Source organism: Marmota marmota, unplaced genomic scaffold, assembly GCF_001458135.2.
Source record: "Marmota marmota marmota unplaced genomic scaffold, marMar, whole genome shotgun sequence".
Classification (NCBI taxonomy): Eukaryota; Metazoa; Chordata; class Mammalia; order Rodentia; family Sciuridae; genus Marmota; species Marmota marmota.
Window position 1 is genome coordinate 17,021,986 of NW_026000196.1, and position 22,618 is coordinate 17,044,603.

The 22,618-nt window shown below is 35.5% G+C and overlaps 1 protein-coding gene across 14 annotated transcripts in view; it reads left to right on the forward strand.

Moving 5' to 3' along the window:
• The window catches only part of Mef2a (myocyte enhancer factor 2A), a 156,319-nt gene extending 135,042 nt beyond the window's left edge, over positions 1 to 21,277 (forward strand). For 9 of the 14 annotated variants that reach the window (XM_015493119.2, XM_048790345.1, XM_048790352.1 and 6 more), the window contains 4 exons: positions 8,161 to 8,184; positions 11,607 to 11,733; positions 15,375 to 15,501; positions 17,236 to 21,277. In XM_015493119.2, the coding sequence (XP_015348605.1) occupies positions 8,161 to 8,184; positions 11,607 to 11,733; positions 15,375 to 15,501; positions 17,236 to 17,590 (633 nt within the window). In that variant the 3' untranslated portion in view covers positions 17,591 to 21,277. The remainder of the gene's footprint in view (positions 1 to 8,160; positions 8,185 to 11,606; positions 11,734 to 15,374; positions 15,502 to 17,235) is intronic. The other 5 variants (XM_048790351.1, XM_048790350.1, XM_048790354.1 and 2 more) reach the window with 1 other exon arrangement.
• Positions 21,278 to 22,618: the final 1,341 nt, after the last annotated feature.

The following is a 22,618-nucleotide window of genomic DNA, read 5'->3' on the forward strand; positions in this document are numbered from 1 at the left end:
TTGATATAGTATTATTATCTAATGTTTTTGAGGAACACTGGTTACATATTTTGTAGGATGTGTCTCAGTTGAGATTTGTCTGATGTTTTTATCATGATTAGACAGGGATTATTGGTTTTAGGAAAGAATGCCATGTAATTAAGGTGCCATTGTCGTCATACTGTGTCCAGGGTGAATACTATGTACTGACTAATTGCTACTGTTAACTTGGTTACCAGGCTAATCTAAGTGTTTAACGAGTTTTCTGTTTTACTTCCTTGTTTTCCCCTTTCCATACTGTAGTTTTTGGAAGGAGATCACTATATGCAGCCCAGCTTAAGGAATGGGAATTAAGACTATCTACCTCCCTGAAGGAGGAGTATCTACATAAATTATTTAGGTTCTTAGGTATAGACTTATCTGATCTTTCTCATTTGTTTAAATACTTATTTATCTAAATATGACTTGACTCATAAACATTTGTTTTAAATTTTGGGTTATAATGAAATACCACTTTTTTTTTTTTTTCCTAAACTGTTCTAGCTTTAACTTTTGGGAGCTGTTCACTTCTTTCCTTTGTCCCTTTGATATACACTTATCTTTGTGGAATTTTTTGCTTGTTTTGTTTTGGTTTTGATGGCGGGTGGAGGGAGGGTACATTTTTACTTTCTGGAACTACTAGGCTCATCTCATGTATTTCCTGGGCTAGTCTTAAAGTCAGGCATTTCTCCAAGGAACCCTGGTTCATTTTACTGGACAATTATTATTAGTGTTTCCTTCTTTTTAATTGCTCTAAGAGGTAGCTGATTTTATAAAGTAAATATGTTGGCAGTATATTTTCTGTCTATAGTATATGTAAAAATAAAATATATAACAACAAAGGATGGGAGGGAGGAATTGGATATACACTGTTGTAGGTCCTTATTCCACACATAACATACAAAATGTTATTTAAGGTGAACTCTGATTAACTATGTATATTGTAAACCTTAGAGTATCTACAGAAAAAGAAATTTAAAGAAGTTAAATAATAAGTAAATAGAGGAGAGTAAGTATAATTATGAAAAATCCTCTGATAGTTAAAGAACAGCACAAAATTTTAAAAAGCAAGATGGTAGATTTTAATCCAACCATTGAATGTGGTCAGAATACATCAAAGACAGACTGTCAGATTTGTTTTTTAAGAAAGGCAAGGCCAAACAATATATAAGAAACCCATTTTAAAGACATAAATGGATGGAGAAAAATATACTATGCAAATAATAACCAAAAGAAAGCTGAAGTAGTCATAGTGATTTCTGACAGTGTAGATTTACAACAACAAATATTGTCAGGGAAAGAGAAACATTACATAGTTCATTTTTCAAGAAACAACACCTCAGACCTCCAAAATATGTAAAGTGAAAACTGATAGAATCAAAACATGAAATGGAAAAATGCACAATGGCAGTTGTAGTCTTCAAAATTCTTCTCTCAGTATCACTCAGCCAGCATTGCTGAACATCACTCAGCCAGCCTGGCCTAAAACAGTGTTTTGTTTATAAAACACTCAACAGCAGCAGGACACATGCTTTTCTCATGTATATGTAAAACATTCACCAAGATAGATCATCCTGTGCCATAAAACCTACCTTAGCAATTTTGAAGAATTGAATTCATACCTATTATATTTTCTGGCTCTGATGAAATAAAACAGGAAACCAATAACAAAAAGACAATAGGAAAATATTCACATACTTAAAAAATATACTCCCCCTGCCCTGCTGTGCTGGGGATTGAACACTGGACCTTTTGCATGCTACCTAAGTACTCTGCCTGTTTGGAGCTATATCCTTGGCACCAGTTAACACACTTTTAAGTAACCTGCGGGCCACAGGTAATCTCTAGGGAATTTTACAATTGTATATGCTGAATGAAAGTATAACATATCAAAATTTTGAGGATTAAGATAGAATAATACAGGCAAAAAATTTATAGTGTTAAATGCATATGTTAGAAAAGAAGAAAGGTCCCAAGTCAGCAATCTAAGCTTTTAACTTTAAGATCTTGAGAAAGAAGAACAAACCTAATCCAAAGCAAGCTGAAGGGAAAAAAAATAGAGTGGAAATCAATAAAATTTAAGCCAAGAAAGCAGTAGAGGAAAGTAATCAAACCAAAAAATGGTAGTTTTTTTTTTTTTTTCTTTCAAAATTTCAATTGGTAAGTCTTAAGTGATGCTGATCAAAGGAAAAAAGACCAGGTTATCAATGTTGAGAATGAAAAAGGGTACCTCACCCCAAAGATACTAGTAGATAAGAAAATACTACAAACAACTGTGTTCTGATTAATTTGATAGTTTGGATTAAAAGGGCAAATTGCTTGAAAAATACAAACTATCAAGGAATTACTAAGTGCAACAATAAAGAAATAGTTAACCTGAATGCTAAATATTTGTAAAGCAATTGAAGTGCTAATTTTAAAGCCTTATAAAGGAGAAAATTTTCAAACCAATTCAGTTTTGCTAGCAAATTCTACCACACTTTTGAGGAAGACATAATACCAATCCCAAACAATCTCTTTCAGAAAAAACAAAAGAGGCAGACATACTTCCCAACTCATTTTAAAGCCAGCATTACCTAATACAAAACCAGAATTAAGGTAATATAAGAAAAGGCAACTACAGACCAGTTTCCCTCATGAACTCTAGACATAAGTCAAAAAGACATTAGTTAGTAAATAAATTCAGCAACATACAAAAGGGTAATATATCAAGATTAAGTGGGTTTCATCTCATGAATGTAAGGGTGATTTCTATATTTGAAAGTTCATCAGTATAACCCACCATGTTACAGGATATGACATTTATTCATGATATTAAATGAACACAACTCAGCAAACTAGAAGGGACCTTAACCTAATAAAGAGCACCTGCTGAAATCTTAACAAGTAACACTAGTAGGGGGAAGGTGGTTAGTCTTTTATTAGTATTAAAGATATAGGCAGTGATTTTTTTTATCACCACTGAAGTCTTAGCTAGTATAGTTAAGCAAGAAAATTAAATACAGTGCATACATACTAGGAAAGAAGAAATTGAATCATCTGAAGATAACAGTTTTTGATATAGAAAAGCATGAAGAACATACAGAAAAAAATCTGAGACCAGTCAATGAGTTCAGCAAGGTCATAGGGTACAAAGCCAGTATACAGAAATCTATTGTATTCTTAAACCACCAGTGAAAAATTGAAATTCAAAGTTTAAAATAGCACCCCACTCCCCCAAAAGGGAAGGAAATGGGTAAGTACAAATGTAACAAAATATATGCAGTCTGAAAACTAAAAAACACAACCTAAATTAATAAATCATATTAATGGATTAGAAAACTCAGTATTGTTAAGATGTCAATTCTTCCCATATTGTCTATTAATTAAACACAATCCCAATCAAGATCACAAGAATTTTTTTTTTTTTTTTTTTTTTTTAAGAAATCAGTGAGCTAATTCTGAAATATTTTTGGAAAGGCAACAGAACTATAACAGCCAAAACAATTTTTAAAAAGAAGAAAATAAGACACTTCGTGGTTTTAAGACCATCTGTAAAGCTGTAGTAATTCAGAATTTGTGGTGTTGGCAAAAAACTGGATACATAGATAAGTGGACAGTAGAGAGCTGTATGAATATACATTCAGCTGTTTTATGGCAAAGATAGTAAGACAGTTCAGTGGAGAAAAAAGTCATTACAGCTAATGGCATTGGAATACTTCAATATCCAGATGCAAAGAAAAACAAAACTTGGCACATGCCTATAAAAAAAAAAAAAAAGATTCAAAATGGATCATTGACCCAAATTTAATGCATGAAACTAAAAATTATGGGACAAACCCATAAACAGCAAAAGAATGATCCATAAAGTAAAAAATGGATATATCAGAATTTATGAGAATTTAAGTTTTGCTCTGTGAATGGCACTGTTCAAAAAATAAAAGCACAACCTACAAATTAAGAGAAAATATTTATAAATCACATGTCCAAATAAAGGGCTTGTGTATAATGCACTCTTAAAACTCAGCAATGGAAAATATACAACCCAGTTTTTTAAATGGGCACAAGATCTCTTTTTCCACAGTGCTGGTGATCAAACCCAGACTTGTGCATGCTAAGCAAGCTCAGTACCACTAAGCTCTACCCCCATCAACAAAATCTTAACAGATATTTCAAAAGAAGGTATATAGATGGCAAATAAACATGTGCTTAATACCATTAGGCATTAGGGAAACAAAAATTAAAACCACTTGTTAGAATGGCTAAAATTATAAAACTAAAAATGCTGTTGGAAATGCAGAGTAATAAGAACTCTCCTAAATTCCTTCTTGGAGTGCAAAATGATAGAACCACTTTGGAAAAGAATTTGGTAGTTCTTTATGAAGTTAAATATATATTTGCTATATAACCCAGCAATCCCACTCCATAGGTAAATCCAAGTGAACTTAAAACTATGCTTATGTAATAATCTGTATTTTTTTCATAATTGAGAAAAATTGAGAATAACCCATATTTCCTTCAACAGATGAGTGGATATACACACTTTGGTTTCATCCAGACAAAGGACTACTACTCAGCAATAAAAATGAAGGCACAACAATAGATAAATCTTAAATGAGTTTTGTTAACTGAAAGAAGCCAGATCCAAAAGGATACCTAGGATGTGATTCCACTTACATTCATTCCAAAAAATGCAGAACAGCTCAGTGGTTGGGAGTGTGAGAGAGGCTGACTACAAAGGAATAGTATGGAATATTTGAGATGATGGAACTACTTTATATGAGATTGTGGTGTTAGCTATGAGTCTGCATTTGTTAAAACATAAAACTTGTGCATTACAAGAGTGATTTTTATCAAATGAAATCAAATAAATCAGGACTAATGGAATGCAAACTGTGACACATGAAAATAAGTATATTACAAATTAATGACTGTGTGATAACAAAGGAACTGAGGAAGAAAGCTAGTTTAAGTAACTTTAGAAACTGTTTTGATTGGATACTGTGAGGATAGAGAACAAAAACATTGTAGTAAATCATAGTAGAAAGTAAATCTGAGACACACACAGATAGTGAATATAGCAGATATGTGGAATCAGGTTTCTCTGGACAAAAAGTTACATATAAGCAAGAGGGGTAAGGGTTGAGGAAGCGAGAAATAAACCCTCTTTCTGGGGTGTAGTTGAAAGTTTCAGTATGAGCTTACCTTTTTAAACATATAGATAGATATAGAAATACAGATGTTACATACATACACATTAATATGTATCATATATTTTCTAGTTCTGTCTACTGAGAAGTCCTTGAAATATGGCACCCAGTAAATAAGTATAACTAGCACTCAGATGTTACTTTCTAAACACCATTTCTTTAATTCAGGGAATCAGACCTCCTTAAAGAAGTGGTTGATTGGTAGACCTGGTATGTGAACTACAAGATGAGCAAAAGGCACTAAAGAATAAGTGCATGTCAAAAGGTCACAGGAGGGCTAGAGATAGAATGCTTGCCTCTTATACACAAGGCCCTGAGTTCAACCCCCAGCACCACAAAAAAAGGGGGGTGGTGTCACAGGAGACACCTTTCCAAAAGAACTCCCAAAGCCTCAAAACTAGAACACTTGAGTAACAAAATAACAAATTACAAAATTACGAGTCATCTATGTATTTATATTCCAAGGGATGACAAATATTGAGTTCATTATTGATATAAGTGAATGATTGAATAAATAAATAGTGAAGTGACAACTATTCCTTAGAGAGAAATTAGTGTAAGTAGAAAGAACAAGACAAATAATAAATCGCTTTTACAACATCACAGTGTGATAATTGTTTCAGGCAAGGCCAATCAATAAGAGCTGCAATTAGTGGGCAAAAGTTAAGATGAAACAGTATTTACATGGCTTCAAAATGTCTCTTCCCCAATAAATATTTGTTTCTTACAAAGGAAAAATAGTGATTTAATACTGGAGAATCCTGAAAGAAGCTACCATGTTAAGTAGAGGATCAGTGCTAACTTCACTGGTAATGAGACAAAAAGACACATGCTTTCCAATATGGTGTGCTAAGAATAAGAAGGTCATATATCTCCGTGGTATTCTTCTATTAGTCTGTGTCTTTTAACAATGAATAAGTATAAGACAAACCTTGTTCAGAGACATTCTACAAGATAACTGAATAGTATTCTCCAGAAGTTCAAGGTCATGAAAAAAAAAAAAGAAATACTAAGGAACTATTACAGAACAGATTGAGACTAAGAATACATGATAACTAAAAGCATGTGGGATCCAAGGTCTGATCCAGGGTCAGAAAAAGGTCATAGGTAAAAAAAAAAAAAAATGGTGAAATCCAAGTAAAATTCAAAGCTTTAAATAGTGCTGTCTTTTAAACATTAGTTTCAACAATTGCATTGTGTTTCTTTGGAATATTAACCTTGGAAGATGTTGAGTGAGGTGTCTGAAGGGAACTCTCTTTGCTCCCTAATTCTAAAATTATTTTAGAATAAAATATTCAACATACATATAGACATAACAAATAAATATGTCCACAAAAGGAGCCACTGGGGGCAAGGAATGGCATTTAGGATGGCCATTTGGCTCACCTTTCAGAAGAAACTGGTCATGTAGTACCTACTGCTTACTATCTTTCAGAAATACAAAATTTTAAAAAAGGTTTCACTTAAGGCACTGAAATGTGTTTACAAGAATTATTAGTAAACTGAAAAGTTTAAAGATGAAACTACATTTAGACTTTGAGAAACTGCTTAATAAAATTATTTCTGGGTTTTGTTTGTTATTTTTCCCTATCAGGCATTAAACTCAGAGGCACATAATCACTGAGCCACATCCCCAGCTTGTTTTTATTTTTTATTTTGAGACAGCATCTCTCTAAGCTGCTTAGTGCCTCACTAAGTTGCTGAGGGTGGCTTTGAACTTGTGATCCTCTTGCCTCAGCCTTCTGAGCTCTGGGATTATAGACATGCGCCACAGCAGCTGTTTCAGTGAAAAAGAAATTATGAAGCATTTCGACAGAGAACTACAAAACTTGCCACAAAACTATTTACCCCTTTATCCCTGAAGGTTAAAGTGAAAACTACATATTTTACACACACACACACACACACACACACACACAGCCATAGTGTTTGATAGTGTTTTGATCTGTATCTCGTAGTTGGAGATGCATAATGATTATGTATGACAAAGTAGCTGAAAAGTATTTTACTCACATTTGAAATAGTAATTACAGGCCACATGATTGTTTTGCAGAGTAAATAATCAGCCTCTTTCCTATTTCATCCCATTCATTTGCAGAGAAACCTGCTTCAAGATTAGGGCTTCATGTATCAGTAATGCTCAAGGACACTTTTTTACAGATTGAGAGAGAATTGGTTGACAATTCAAGTAAAATGAGAAGAAAATAATGAGTAAACTGCTTCAAGCATATTAATATTTTATAAATGTTTAGAAGAAAAGGAACACATATGTTTCATTTGTTTCTTTCCTATTCATACCTTATATCAGTTCATTTCTTCTCCAGCCTGATTTTCATATACACACACACACACACAGAGTTTTTCTCCACTACAATTATTTTGTTCACATGTACACTATTACTTGCAAATGATAAGCATAAAAATCTGTTAAATTTATTAACAAAAATTTGAGATCCTGTTGTTTCATAACATCATGTTAGCTACTATGGAAAGTAAAGCACACCATAATTTCTGCCTACCAGGGAGCACAGACTCTAGCAGGAGATAGATAGACATGTGTGACCAGGTGGGGTAGTAATAGGAGGATTCAGATGTAAGTATATTCTTCAGAGTTCCAAATGTAGACTGCTGTCACAATTAGCAACCTTTTTAAATGTCACAGGAGTGTGGTCATTTGTAAGAGAGGCCAACATAAGAGCAGACTGAGATGGCAGTGGGGTGGGGGTGCTTTAAATCCGGTCCCTAGAGAATTTAAAAGAATTTTCTAGTCTTTTGAAAAATGAACTCAAGTATAGAGACAACAAGTAATTTGTATTTTTATTTGTTGTGTATGTAATCATCTCTGGAGAATTACAGACAACTTCTAGTGTCTGTGTTTTTCTAAAGTAATACTTTGTTTTGAGTGCCGTTGGTCTTAGTTAACTCTCTTATCCCTCTTATGTGCTGAGTACAGTCGGAGGAAGAGGAATTGGAGTTGGTGAGTGCGGGTTTCTGCTTGAAGGGAGTTGAAAAAAATGTAGAAAGTACTAATTCTCTTAAATGTTTTTTATCTAACCAATGTTCCTTTGTTACACAGATATTTTTCTTTTTATTAAAACACTATTCAAACACTTTGAACCACAAAAGCAATCTGCTAGTACTATAGACTCTGGTTTTTTCTATTTAAAATTGTATATGTTGACTCATTTTATTGGTTGGAGGGAACATTGAGTAGAGCTTTTAAAAACCAGCTGTCCATGAGCACAGGACAGTGTTAAACATTTTTAAAGGAAAGATACAAAATGCCTTATATAGCTCTCCAAATTATTAAAAATATTTTTAGAAAATGACTTCACCCTCAAAGTTCCTCAGATTGTAACACACAGTCTTGTGTTATTTCTCTTTCTTTCAAAAAGATTACATCATTTTTGGTGAGGTCACCTTTTTCAGAGTTGGAATTATTTCATCCTGCGTGAGAGGATCTGAACCACAAGGGGGTTCCCTGTTTACTAAAAGGAATATCTGTAATTAAACATACACAAATTTACTTTTCTATCAGAAGATACTCTATTCTTAAAAACAGCTATTATCTTACCCCCCCCCCCCAAAAAAAAAAAAAAAAGACACAATGGTTAAAAAATTAGAAANAAAAAAAAAAAACAAATGTTTTATCTTGGCTTTTCCTCTAGATAATAAACTTAAATAAAAATAACTTGCAGTTGATTTGTTTCTTCTTTGGGACCTAAATCCCAAACTACACAGAAGTAATCATATGCATTCAAAGTCAGCTGCTGATTAGTTGTCTCTGATTAAAGGGAAATAAAAACTTGAAAGTGTTCAATTCTTAGCATGGATAGGGGTTAAGAGTGCATGAGAGCATGGGGTAAAGGCATCATTTGGTTTTGTTTGCATTTGTTATTACATGTTTATGCATGTTCTTGTGTTTTGCAGTTTGTTTTCTTTTTAAATAAGGTTGTCTATGCTCAGTCCTTAAAATGAGATCGTTCTTTATTTAGCATTGTGATCACTCACAGTTTTGGATTTGTTTTTGTGTAGGTTAAGTGAAACCCAAGTTTGTTGTGAATGTGATGTTAGGTTATATTATGAATATCTTTTGGTGAAACACTTATTGATTTAATACTTATTAGCAAGTAAAAGTTATAATTCAAACATAAATAATTCATCTTAAATTAGACCTGTTTACACTTATGACAGTGTCCTAAATGCTTCCATGAATTATCTAGCACTATGTTGCCCTCTAGTGGTTGTGAAGGTCATTTACTCAGAATCAAATCCCATTGAGATAAAGCGCTTTGATGGATAGAAACAATATATGGCAAGGTTATTGTTATCCCCTGCCTTTGAAATCATGTCAGGAGATTGCCATAGAGATAAAACCATAGAGTGATGAGGTAGCCCATACCATACCCCTCATACTGTATTCTTTCATCTCATTTGGCTTACAGACCAAATATTAGAGAACAAATTAAGTCCAAAGTATGTCCCCGTCTCAAAAACCTAAAATACTAATTTGATGCCAAGACTAAAATATATTCCCGATTGTCATACATTAACTTTCCACCTTCCTTAAATAAGTGCACATATAATTACAGAATCTCAGAAATGAACTTCCAAAGGCTTTAAAATATAGAAATCATGAAATGTAAGACAAAAAGACATGACCAAAAAATGTCAATAGCCATTCATGTTCTTTAAAACTTAAGCAAATTCAGACTCTTAAAACTTAATTCAAAATTTAGAGTTTTATATGTCAAAGTCAAAACAGTCAGAAATACAGTCTGTTAGAATTAGAAAGTTGTTCAAATTGGTTTGAGCTCTATAATATTATCATGGGTGACTTTGACTCTGGACCTGTACTAAGGACTTTAGCTGGTGAGAACCAGGCTACAGAGGTCCTTTAGAAGCCTTGCAATTCTAGAACAGCTTTACCTCATGACAGCTTTAGTAGAATAGCTGGACGGAAGAGATAAATATATTCGTCCTTTTTTTTAAAATCAACACTGTGTAGAAGATTGATTATAGGGGATTTCTGGGATAATTTAAAGGTACTGTCTAACATGCCTGTAGTACTTCAGTTCCCAAAGCACTTCTAAGATTGCTTCATTTGATTGTCACAATAGCATTTGCAAGGCAAAAGTCAGACAAAGATTGCTTTACTCCTGTGTGACAAAATTAGAGGCTCAGAGTAGTTAAATGATTAATCCAGTCTTACGATGTGGTAAATATAGGACCAACACTCAGACAGTACATCCACACACAGTGTGGCCATCCTGATATCTTCTAACTTAGGATGAAAACTATAAACTAAAAAGAGATTAACTGAGATCTAGAGCTTTATCAAATGATCATTTTTTCACATACCTAGATTTAGCCAAAGGCCTGCAACTTATGTGTCTTTCTGAAAATAGTGATAGACAAAACCAAATAACATTCTGATCCTTTAGAATCTAAAGACACTGAATTATACATTTGCTGGTATGATTTAGACCCTAAATAACAAATGCCATATTATAACTTCATTTATAAAAAACATAAGTTGAAGTTGTGCTTTGGCCTCCCACATAGTAACAATGTGGAGTCTAAATTCTGTTCCTCTCATCCTTGATTTCAGAAAAATATTACTTTAAGTCACAGTGGGGAGAAGCTAATGCTATCATACTCCTATCCATAGAAGACAATAACCTTAAACTAACTTGATTATTTAATAGTTAATTTTTTTGTTCATTCCCAATGTAGATAAAATACTATGTAGAAGCAGTCAGCAATCATTTAATATTGCTCCATTCACAACCCAGTTCTTTAAAAACTTTCTACTCAGAGCATCTCCTTTTAGCAAACTGAAGAGGTAAATATCTGAATCTGCTGTTAAAAAATAGGTCATCTGCAGGATCAGTTGGAAGGAAAGATGCACTTAGAAAGCCATGTCTTCAAACCATACATCAAATGTAAATGCTATAAAGAAAAGTATTTTTGATCCCTGTACTCATGAACTTATAATTTTTAATATACAAATGACTTTTGCTATCATCAGCTGCTTAAAATCAACACATTTCACTTTGGGTAACCTGACAGTGTCTGTAATGACATCAGGTTCTCATTATTCTAACATATTAATGTGTTATCACCCATAAGGTAAGTTTCTATTTTAAGGATATGCCTCTGGCATTAATAAACTGGAGAGAGAAGGTGAATAATTAATGTAAAAATAGGTCATTTAAAATTAAATATATAGTTACTCCCATTAGTATCCTTAAGGTTTTCATATCATCACTGCTTTAGAAAATAACATTCAGATAAAACTGTGAAAAGTGTCACATTTAAATTGAAAGTTATTTTAAAAATATGAAGTATGAACATAAATACCACATAATAACACTTTTTTTTTCTCATCTCTCATAGAATACCCAGAGGATAAGCAGTTCTCAAGCCACTCAACCTCTTGCTACCCCAGTTGTGTCTGTGACAACCCCAAGCTTGCCTCCACAGGGACTTGTGTACTCAGCAATGCCAACAGCCTACAACACTGGTGAGTTTCTGTGCCTTTTCTTTGCTTTTATTTCTTTGTTTTGTGATCCACGTGTGCTTGTGATTTTTTAAAAAGTATATATGCTGAAATAAATTTATCCCTGCTTTTTTAGATTCAGATTTTGATATTGTTTTAAAAATGCTAGTCTTGAAAAAGTCACAGAAAATACATTGATAGTAAAATGAACTGAATAAATTATTTTATTTCTCCAATGTGAATTTTTACTTGCCTCTGACAAAAAAAAAAAAAAAAAAACAAAGAGCTATTATGAAAATGTGGTAAGCATCCAGCCAAGGAGCAGGTAATAGCCACCTTTGCCCAGATATTTTTTTATGTAGTTTCTTGCTACAGAATCTCTAGCTTCCAGACTTTTAAAATTAGATGTTTGCCTTCATGCTGTTAAACTGCTTTGGGGGGATGTGGCAGGTGCTTAGCTGTGGCCTGCAAGCCTGTAACCACTTGTTTGGTCTGTGTCATTTGTGCCTAAGGGGCAAAACAAGGTCATTTATCATTTCTCCTCACAGCCACTGAGAGGAGCTTTTCACTCATTTGTGTTTATTTGGACATTTCATCTTAAAATACCCTAATTTGGGAGTCTGTTAGAAAAGTTCAAGAATATCACAGTGATGGGAAGGGTGCTTTTAGCCAGGCAAGCTATATGGAAAACCTGGTCTGCAGCAGGTTTCATTTAGATTTGCTATTTTAAGGAGGGGAGAAAGTGCACGTAGTGTTACTTTCTCCCCAGCTGAGCCAAACACCTGTTGTTTAGAAGGAAGGCAGGCAGTAAATTACACCTTGCCCCCTTATCCAGAGACTGCAATGCATGAAAGTTATTCTTTTATGATTTTCATAAGTAGACTGTGGTAAAGATCATCTAATTTTAGACTTCAGGGTAAAACACTTTGATGCCCTGCTTTCATCCTGCTGTCTAGAGGCAGAACAATTGATACATTTAAATGCTGCTTTAATTTGCAGTACTAGTTTTATTAAAATAAACATCTTTTAGAGGTTTTGTTAAAAAGCTTTGTAGAAATGTCCATTACCTTTCAACAGTCAGTATGGGGTGGGGGGTGGAAGGAAATCTGTCAACTAAAATCCAACCTAGTGTCTGTAAATTATAGCAAATTATGTATGTCTTGCACAGAACAGGTTCCAGATTAAAGCCAGGGATTGAGCATTCATAGAAATTATGTTTCATTACATTAATCACTTGTTATATGAGAGATGCCATGTGACAAATTCTATATCTTCTCTCTCAAGTTTATTCTAGATAAGGAAAGGGGACAACCTAAGCTGATAACCATGAAGGGGAAGTCCCGAGTTTTTGTGGTTTCTAGTTAATATTCCAAGGTTGAGAAAATACAGGAAGAGAGAGCTCAAGAGGCTAGATGCCCAGGGAAGTGTTAGCTGAGAAGGTGAAACTTGGACTGGGACTGGGTGTCAAGGTTAGATTTTGCAGTTTATTGAGCATTTCATTACAGGTTTTTTAGTATACTTAGAGATTCCACTGTACTTATTTTTAGAAATGCCAATAAGTTAGAAAGAATTCATATACATATATATTTTACATATAATAAATATTCTTAAATATTGAATATATACTCACACATACACACTCTAAAGTCTCACAGGGATTAACAGTGTATAAAAATGAGTCATTTCTCCTTAAAACCATCTGTCACTCTGCTTTAGTCTCATTCCATCTTTTGACTGACTTTATCTTTGCTCTCTTTCTCAGAATAATTATCCTAACATTACTGTATTATCTTTAACTTATATATCTATTTGCCTTTTTAAACACTTATCCATATTTTATCTTGTTTATTCTATCTTGTATCTTTTTATACATATTTAGTGTCAAACCCAAGTCATACAGTAGGTTAAGGGATAAATAAATGAGCAATTTTTTGAAATAAATGCAAAAACAGTTCTGTGCAAAGGAATTCTACAGAGACATCCTCATACCCATCAATAATATCACTCCCAGCTTCAAGACTTACACTTTGCAAACACTCTGTGGGTACTTATTGTTTGTTGTGTAGCATATACTTTGCCAGGTACTGAAAATACCAGAGTCAACTATTGAATTTAGGGTCTGTCAGCATAGAAAGACACAAGGCAAGCAGCTCTAGGAAAGATCTGTTCTAGTTGTGTGAGGGGCCACCTTTTAACTAGAACATGAAAAAGTATGCAGGACTCAGCCAAGCAGGCCAAGGAGAATGATCTCAGAAGAAGGGAGTAGAGGGCTAGCTGACAAGAGTAGAGCCTAGAGGGGTAAGTAGGGATTTGTTGGCTATGTTGTAGGTTTTGGACATTGTCTTAAGAGTGTTGGGAAACCATAAAATTTTTTTTTTTTTTTTTTGAGAGAGAGAGAGAGAATTTTTTTTTTAATATTTATTTATTTTTTAGTTATTGGCGGACACAACATCTTTGTTTGTATGTGGTGCTGAGGATCAAACCCGGGCCGCACACATGCCAGGCAAGCGTGCTACCGCTTGAGCCACATCCCCAGCCCATAAAATTTTTTAAGTAAAGGCATGTCATGATCATATTTGTTGTTTTAAAAAAATCACTTTGTCTACAGTGTCCATCGGGGCAAAATGAATGCCAGGTAACCACACAAGACTAGTAGAGTGACCCAGTAATGGTTACTGGGGATTTGGATTAGAGTGGTGACAGTAAAGACTGTGAAATCTGGACAGGCCTAGATACAGTAGATAGCAATTGACCAGACTTGGTGGTTGATGGTGGGTTTAAGAGAGAAGAGAAGCAGCAAGGATAACACCCACAGGTTTCTGGCATAAACCTCTAGGTGTATATTAGTGCCATTTAACAAGGTATGGAGCATAAAAGGAAGAGAAGGTATTAGAGAAAAACTTGAGCCATGTCAAATTTGAGGTGTTTGAAGAAGCATCCAAGAAGACAAGTCAAGTGAGTCATTGGAAGGGCTGGCGGTTCAAAAGAGAACTGTGGACTAGAGGGTCACTGGGGCAGGCATCAGTGTGCCAAGCTCCCTTCCCTGCAGCCTCTGTGGGGATGGCTGAGACAGTCTGAGAGCATATAGAACAAGTATTGGTTCTACCATAAATCTGAGCACCTCAGCTCAGTTCCTTTTTAAAAAATGTTAATTCACTAGAAAGACCAACTTTTTAAAATCCCTCTCTTGAGACATGAGAAAGAAGTTAAAAGTAGAAGTGTTTGCTACCTCTCTGTAGAACTAAATGGAAAAAACAAGTGTTTATAATGGACTGAAATAACTCTTCATGTGAGTAATAACTAATGTCCTAAGTTTTGGTCACAGTAATTATGATGGAAACATTCATATAAAATGAGCTATATATTATATTCTTGTAACAAGAAAAGTTTTTTTTTATGAATTTGAGATGATTTTGCATGTAGTGAGGGAACTGTGACATTCCTGGTACTTTAAACAAATGCACTAATTATATGATGATGCATTTAATGTCTGTGACACTAAGCTTGACAACCATGAGCAGGGATTCTATGTCTTTCCTGTTCCAGATTCAATATGGGAGAGCTCAGAGTTTCTCTTTGTTCCAAAGGGTAGTGGCAGGTATATTTATTTTAAATAACAATTATATAGGAATAGTCCAGCATAGCAATCTTGTCTTCCTTTATAGATTACTCACTGACCAGCGCAGATCTGTCAGCCCTGCAAGGTTTCAATTCCCCTGGAATGCTGTCTTTGGGGCAGGTGTCAGCCTGGCAGCAGCACCATCTAGGACAAGCAGCCCTCAGCTCTCTTGTGTGAGTACTGGAAATCTTCCCTGAACTTTTACGCCTGGCCTGCAAACACTCTTTTTGTGTCAGTTAAAGTCTTTTACTCTGTAGACTCTCATGTGAATAATCCTACAGTGGTTCTTTTTTAGGTGGACAGAAATGTTGGGAGAAAATATTTTCTTAACATGCTCTAGACAATAGTTTGGATATGAAGCAAAGCACAGGCATTCCTTGAAAGGATTCAGGGAGCAAGGCTTTTCTTTTCAGACACTCTGAGGTAAATCAGCTGGTACCCAAGGGGATTTCAAGGCACAGATGCCACCACATGTACCCCTTTCTACCTGCTGATTGATGAGTCAGCTGCCTACTCCCATCCTGCTTCCCAACATCTGCCTCTGATTCCACTGCTTAAGGAAGGCAGCTTGAAGGCATTTGAGCTTACATAACGCCTTTCCCTCTTTTTGCTTTGATGGCTGGAGAAGAGGAAGATGAGTTGTGTCTTTAGCTTTCTTCCTGAATCTTGGGGGAAGAAAAACAGGGCTGGGTAGCCCATATATGCATTAGACTCCATAAGATTTATGTGAGTGATCTCCCAATGTACATACCCTACCTCATTCACAAAGAGAACATTTCTTATGAACTGAGTGTGAAGATAAATGTGAAGAAGTGTCAGTCTCGTGCCCAGAAGAGATGAGACTCCTTGAGTAGTAGGGAGAAGGAACAGGGCTTGGTAGATTTAGCATGACAAGTACGCCCATTAAGCAGGTGGAGGAGAACAGCAGACCCTGTTGGCTACCTCACACCTGTTCAGAGCAGTAGAGACTATACGTACCCTAGCCTACTAACCTCCTTTCAGAAAGTGCCCAGAGGACCTGAGCTCAGGAAACCCATTCCTCCTGAGATCTGAAAGAAGTCCACAAACATATTGTTATCAGTAATCATCTTGAGAACTAAATCACAGGAAAAGGAGTGGAGTATCTTAGGGAATTTTTTTTCCCCTCCACAACTGGCCCTCAGACCTAATCCTAAACTAAAACACTAAAAACAGCCCTGAAGCTGGGTGTGGCAGTACACACCTGTAGTCCTAACTACAAAGGAAGATGAGGCAGGAGGATTACTTGAGCCCAGGGGTTTGGGGCCAGCCTGGGCAACACAGAAAGACACCATCTCAAAAAACAAAAATCAGAACAAACAAAAAAAGCCTGGGAAAGCAAATAGAAAAGAAATACAGATGTGAGGAAAAGTCTTTATACACCCTCTTGTACCAATCTGAGTGAGTTCATCAGCCTTTCTAAGACTGTTTTCTTTTCTGGAAAATAAAAATGATATGATTTACATCTCAGAGTTGTGGAAGAGATGAGATGTTGTGCTATCACAGGGCCAGAGTAGAAAAAATACCAAGGAAGATGAGGCATCGAATAGAATTTAGTGTGCCATGTTCCTCTATCTTTTTGGACCACACACAACATTAGACACTGAAATTGTTTTGCAAACTTCAGCTGCAAAAATACCACAGTGGTAGATAGTAGAAGTGAGAAACGTTAAGAACCCAATGTACTATTTCTTTCTTCCTGGAGAGATGTGATTTCTTTTTGTACCATATACTAAAGGAGATGACCAAAACCAGCCTTGGGGAATTCTGACAGGATTTCAGACCTTGGGTTGTTTCAGTCAGTCATTGTCTTCAGTGTCTTTTTGTGAGTTATGCTGATACTCTCACAAACCATCTCACTTCTCTCTTTTTTTTTTTTTTCCCCTCAGTGCTGGAGGGCAGTTAACTCAGGGTTCAAATTTATCCATTAATACCAACCAAAACATCAACATTAAATCAGAACCGATTTCACCTCCCCGGGACCGAATGACCCCATCAGGCTTCCAGCAGCAGCAGCCACCACAGCAGCAGCCACCACAACCCCCACAGCCCCAGCCCCGGCAGGAAATGGGGCGCTCCCCTGTGGACAGTCTGAGCAGCTCAAGCAGCTCTTATGATGGCAGTGACCGAGAAGATCCACGGGGTGACTTCCATTCTCCAATTGTGCTTGGCCGACCCCCAAACACTGAGGACAGAGAAAGCCCTTCTGTAAAGCGCATGAGAATGGATGCTTGGGTGACCTAAGGCTTCCAGGCTCATGCTTGTACTTTGTGTTACTGCAGTGAACTGCCCTACATATCTAAATTGGTAAATAAGGACATGAGTTAAATATATTTATATGTACATACATACATATATATTCCTTTGCATATATATGTATGTGGGTGTGAGTGTGTGTATGTGTGGGTGTGTGTTGCATACACAGAATCAGGCACTTAACCTGCAAACTCTTGTAGGTCTGCAGATGTGTGTCCCATGGCAGACAAAGCACCCTGTAGGCACAGACCAGTCTGGCACTTCCTTGGACTACTTGTTTCGTAAGATAACCAGTTTTTGCAAAGAAATGTGTACCCATATATAATTCTCCCACACTAGCTTGCAGAAACCTAGAGGGCCCCCTACTTGTTTTATTTAACTGTGCGGTGACTGTAGTTACTTCAGAAAAAAATGCTTTGTAGAACAGAGCAGTAGAAAAGCAGGAACCAAGAAAGCAATACTGTACATAAAATGTCATTTATATTAATTACCCAACCTGGCATGGGTCTCTTTTGCAAATGGGTGCATGGGAAAGGGCTGTTGATATTAAAAAACAAACAAAAACAAAAAACAAAAAAGCCCCCACACATAACTGTTTTGCACGCGCAAAAATGTATCGGGTCAAAGAAGTGATCTTTAGGTAATAAAAAAGAGAGGGTAGAAAATACGCATGAGATATTCAGAAAATACTAGCCTAGAAATATAGAACATTAACAAAATAAAATTAATATATTAAGTTATAATTGGAATACATCAGAAGTTTCTTTTTACATTCGTATCTTTAAAAATAAACTGATTTTAGCTCATGTATATTTTATATGAAAGAAAACACCCTTATGAATTGATGACTATATATAAAATTATATTCACTACTTTTGAACACATTCTGCTATGAATTATTTATATAAGCCAAAGCTGTATGTTGTAACTTTCTTTTTGTTCTTTTTTGTTTGTTTGTTTTTAGAAAATAGCTTTATCTTGTTTTAACTTTTTAGATTTATTTTAAGAGGGGAAAAAAACAAACAAAAATATCTTGCAAGCAGAACCTTGGAAAAAAAAAGCCATGAACACTTATTATCTATATATAAATTAAAAGTTGAGCCAAACTCTTTGTGTATATAGCATCTTAAATATATTATCACATTTGATGTAAGTACCTATGTATTGTATGGTCACCAGATTAAAAAGTATATTTTTGTGGATTGCCGCCAATTTGGGGGGGAAAGGCGAAGTCCTTATTAAGTAGAGTATTCACTGTTTAATATTTACTATTTTGTTAAATATACTGTACTTTGGATTTTAATTATTAGCCCAGTTTTTTCAGAGGATTGTATAAAGGGGTTTATCCCCTCACTGGTGGTGAATGTGTGATGTTACATTGTAATCTTTGTGCTGTATGGGGTGAGCATCATTATATATTTTATATGTGTATATAAATAGCAAAGTGGCAAAAAAAATTGGTGTTAAGTTCATCCTGCATAAATATAAAATGTGCTGTAACAGATTTTATAAGGCATTATTTAAAACTTGCCTTTTGTGAGGAAAAAAGTACAGTAGACAAGATGACCTAATTTAACTAATATTAGAGAAAATGGCAAAATAGTAGATGAGCACAGAGGTTTTATAAGTGGTAAATGATTAGAGAAAAATATTTGTGAGGAAAGGGATCTTTTTTCCTTGACCCTCTAAAAATAGAATGATGCAGCTAGTTACAAAATATACTACCATTATCAACTGTTCTGTGCATTGAAATGACACTCTGGTGTGGGGGAGCAGTTCTCTTATGGTGCAGATCCTTGGCATGACTCTTGCTGTCCTGATTGAAATTAGTGCCACCCTCAGCTTGAATTTTCAACAAGGCCTTATTCTTACAAGAAGACAACTCATCAGTGATAGCAAAGTTCATCCGTTTACTGGGCTCGTGCCATGAACAAAATTCAAAGTCCTGTATATCTTTTATTATAAATTTTTAGATACTCCTTGTTCTGAGAAACTCAACAGAAGGGTTTTAAAATCGCTGCTGTTTTATATTTTAATACTGAGCAGCTATCTACAATTTTTACTTATATTTTGTTTTTCCCCCCAATTAAGTTCCTTTTGACATTTCCCTCATCAGCTATTTGTGACAAATCATCAGCCAGATTTCCTGACTGACACACAGGTATTAGGTACAGGATAAGCCTGTGGCATTGTCATTCACAGGCCGAGGAATGGAGATTCTACTTTAATGGCAGTTTGGTAGTAAATTTTGGTAGAAGCCAAAAAGGGAGGATGATGTGCTGTCTCCTCTTTTCATTTCAGTCAGGCATTTGGCTCTTATTCAGAAAGGATTAGTTTTTCTTTTAAAGTGTACTTAATTTACCGAACTACATACAGGCACATTTCTTCATAAGGTTACACCTGATAGAAACAAGACAGTCCCCCAATACTGAATTTCCAAGATAATCCTTACCACTTTGTAAACCATTTATAGCTTTGAAAGTGTTAAGTGATCCTTTTGTTATTATTTATGCATGTTCATGAACTTCTGCTGTATATTGGAATAGGAGTTAACACATTCACATTTACTGTCTATTTTCTTGTGTGCCTTATGAGATGGCTTTTCTGACTGTATCTCAATAGTCTTTCTTTCTATGCAGGTTTATAATCAGTACAACTACTGTTTTCTAAAATAATATTACACAAGGCTCGGAGTTTGTATTTAAATTACATTGACCAAGTAACAATGTATTCTGTTTTCAGGAACTGAATATTTGACTGTTAATATTTTTCCCATACGCCCAGTATGATATGGAGCATATGGACTTAACAGACATGCCTCACCCAGACACCCATATGTGAACACATCACATCCACATCTCTTGGCAGAAAACAACTAGAGTGGGGAAGACACTAATGGTGTTGTTTTGAAACCAACTTTTCTTACCCTTTTAGACTCACGTGTTTTGTATAAGACACTGTCACAGGACGATTTTGTCCCTTCAGAAGACATATTTTATTACTAAAAAACAAAAACAAAAAAAGCTTAAATTGCACTGGTTAAAGGAAGTTCCCAACAGCTGTACTTCCTTCAGTACTCTAACTGGTACTGCACTGAGACTGAAAGTCACCATTGTATTTACACAGATGGTCCCAACCAAAACTCCATCTTTTGAGCCCTAATTATGTCCATTGTGTTATAGACTAAATCAGGGGTTTGTTCTAAAAGAACAATACATATTTTGCCATTTTAACTGTAAGGACAATTAATAATGCATTAACATAATTTCTGTATTAACCATCATGCGCACAAGAAATACATAGTAAATAAGGAACCTGAAAACTCCTGGCATTGGATCATAAAAAGCTAGATGATTAGAATGTGAAAAAGATTTTACAAATGTAAAACTTTTATTTCTCTGTAGAAACTCTTCACTTTGCTGTGCAAGAAGACACTGCTTTGCTATATTTAAAATGGCTTTTTTAAAAGAGATTTATGTATTTGGTAAATGTTTGTAGTCAACAGTTCACACAAGAAGCTGTACACGGTTTGATCATGTAAAACCGTTTGGCGGCACAAGCTGGACTTTGTTGCCATCCTTGAGATGAACCTTTTAAGAAAAATAAGTTAATCTCAATTTCCCTGAATGTGTTGTTTTTCTTCATTATACAATAAATATTATAGTGAACTTTTTATCAAATGGTTAAGACATTGATAGAGGTTGTTGTAAACTATTTGTCTCCTGAACTCACTCCAGTAAAGATGGACTGGCTCTTACTGTACATCTAGACTCTGTCATGTTTGCCTGGGGAACAATAAGGCGCTGGCTTTGCTACCAGGCATCCCCTTCCTCAAAAGCTCTTTCATTTGCCTTACTTTCATAAGGATCTTTTTCACCTGCAGGTCCCCTTGCCTTACATTGAGACATGGTCAGGAAAACTGTCCCAGGACCCACTAGAGGCTTAGGAAGCAGCCAGGCAGCTGGTCCCTCCTTTGCATCAGCTTGGCTGTTCTGATATGGCTATTCATTGATGCAAACCAGTGAAATCCATTCTAGCTCCAATAACTATTCACAGAAAATATCCCAAGTGTGTTGAGGGAATGGATATTGTTAGCACTTAATCTTAGTCCCCATTTATCTTTAAAGGTTGGGGTGAGGGGTTGAAATGATTTGCCCAAAATACGTACACCATACTGACTGAGAGGCAACAGAAGTCAGGTTAACTTTGGAGTTTCATTTTTAAAAGTGATGCTGTTTATTCTATTATGCTGTTAGGTATTCATCAGTGGTCATCTTTCATGGATATGATTCAGCTAGAAAATGGAAAAATTATCTAAGTTTGCAGTAGAAAATGTCTTTTTCTCATGTGTCTTCTCAGCTGGCTCCTTGTAGCTGAACAGAGTCGTGGTGTTGAATTAAGTTAAAAGCTAAATTTTTGTGCTGGTTTTATTTGCTGGCTATAGTGGAGTTCTTGTTAGCAGGTTTTGAAAGCTGGTTGAGTCCTGTGACTAAAAATAATCACAGCTGCAGCTACTTAAAATCAATTCACTGTGAGCTCCTAGTCAGCTCCCATGGGGGCCTTGCTCTATGCTATATCCTGTTTTCAAGCTGATCCTGTGCCTAAGTGGCACCATCTAAGAAAGTAATTTTCATTTGCAGCCCTGCACCAGCTGGAGGACAACAACCTGCCCCTGTCCGTTTTGTCCAGTGGCTCGCAAGAGTCCGGAGTATCACTGTACCACTTAGTTGTGAACTTGTCTGATGTCTTCTCATGATCAGAATAAGGTTGTGGATTTGGGCAAGAATATCACAGAAATGATAGAATAATTTTGATATGTCTTATTACAGGCAATGATGACCTTCATTGTCTGGGTAGGTGCTTTCTACCAGGTTTCTCCACTGTAAAGTTACTATCTTTCCCTTTGTTATTGCTAAATACCTCAGAGATACTTTGAGACTATGCAAGCTTTCCTCAGATTTTCACCCACTTAAGCATTTTGTCTACAACTGTTGTTAATATGGTAGTTGCCTGTTT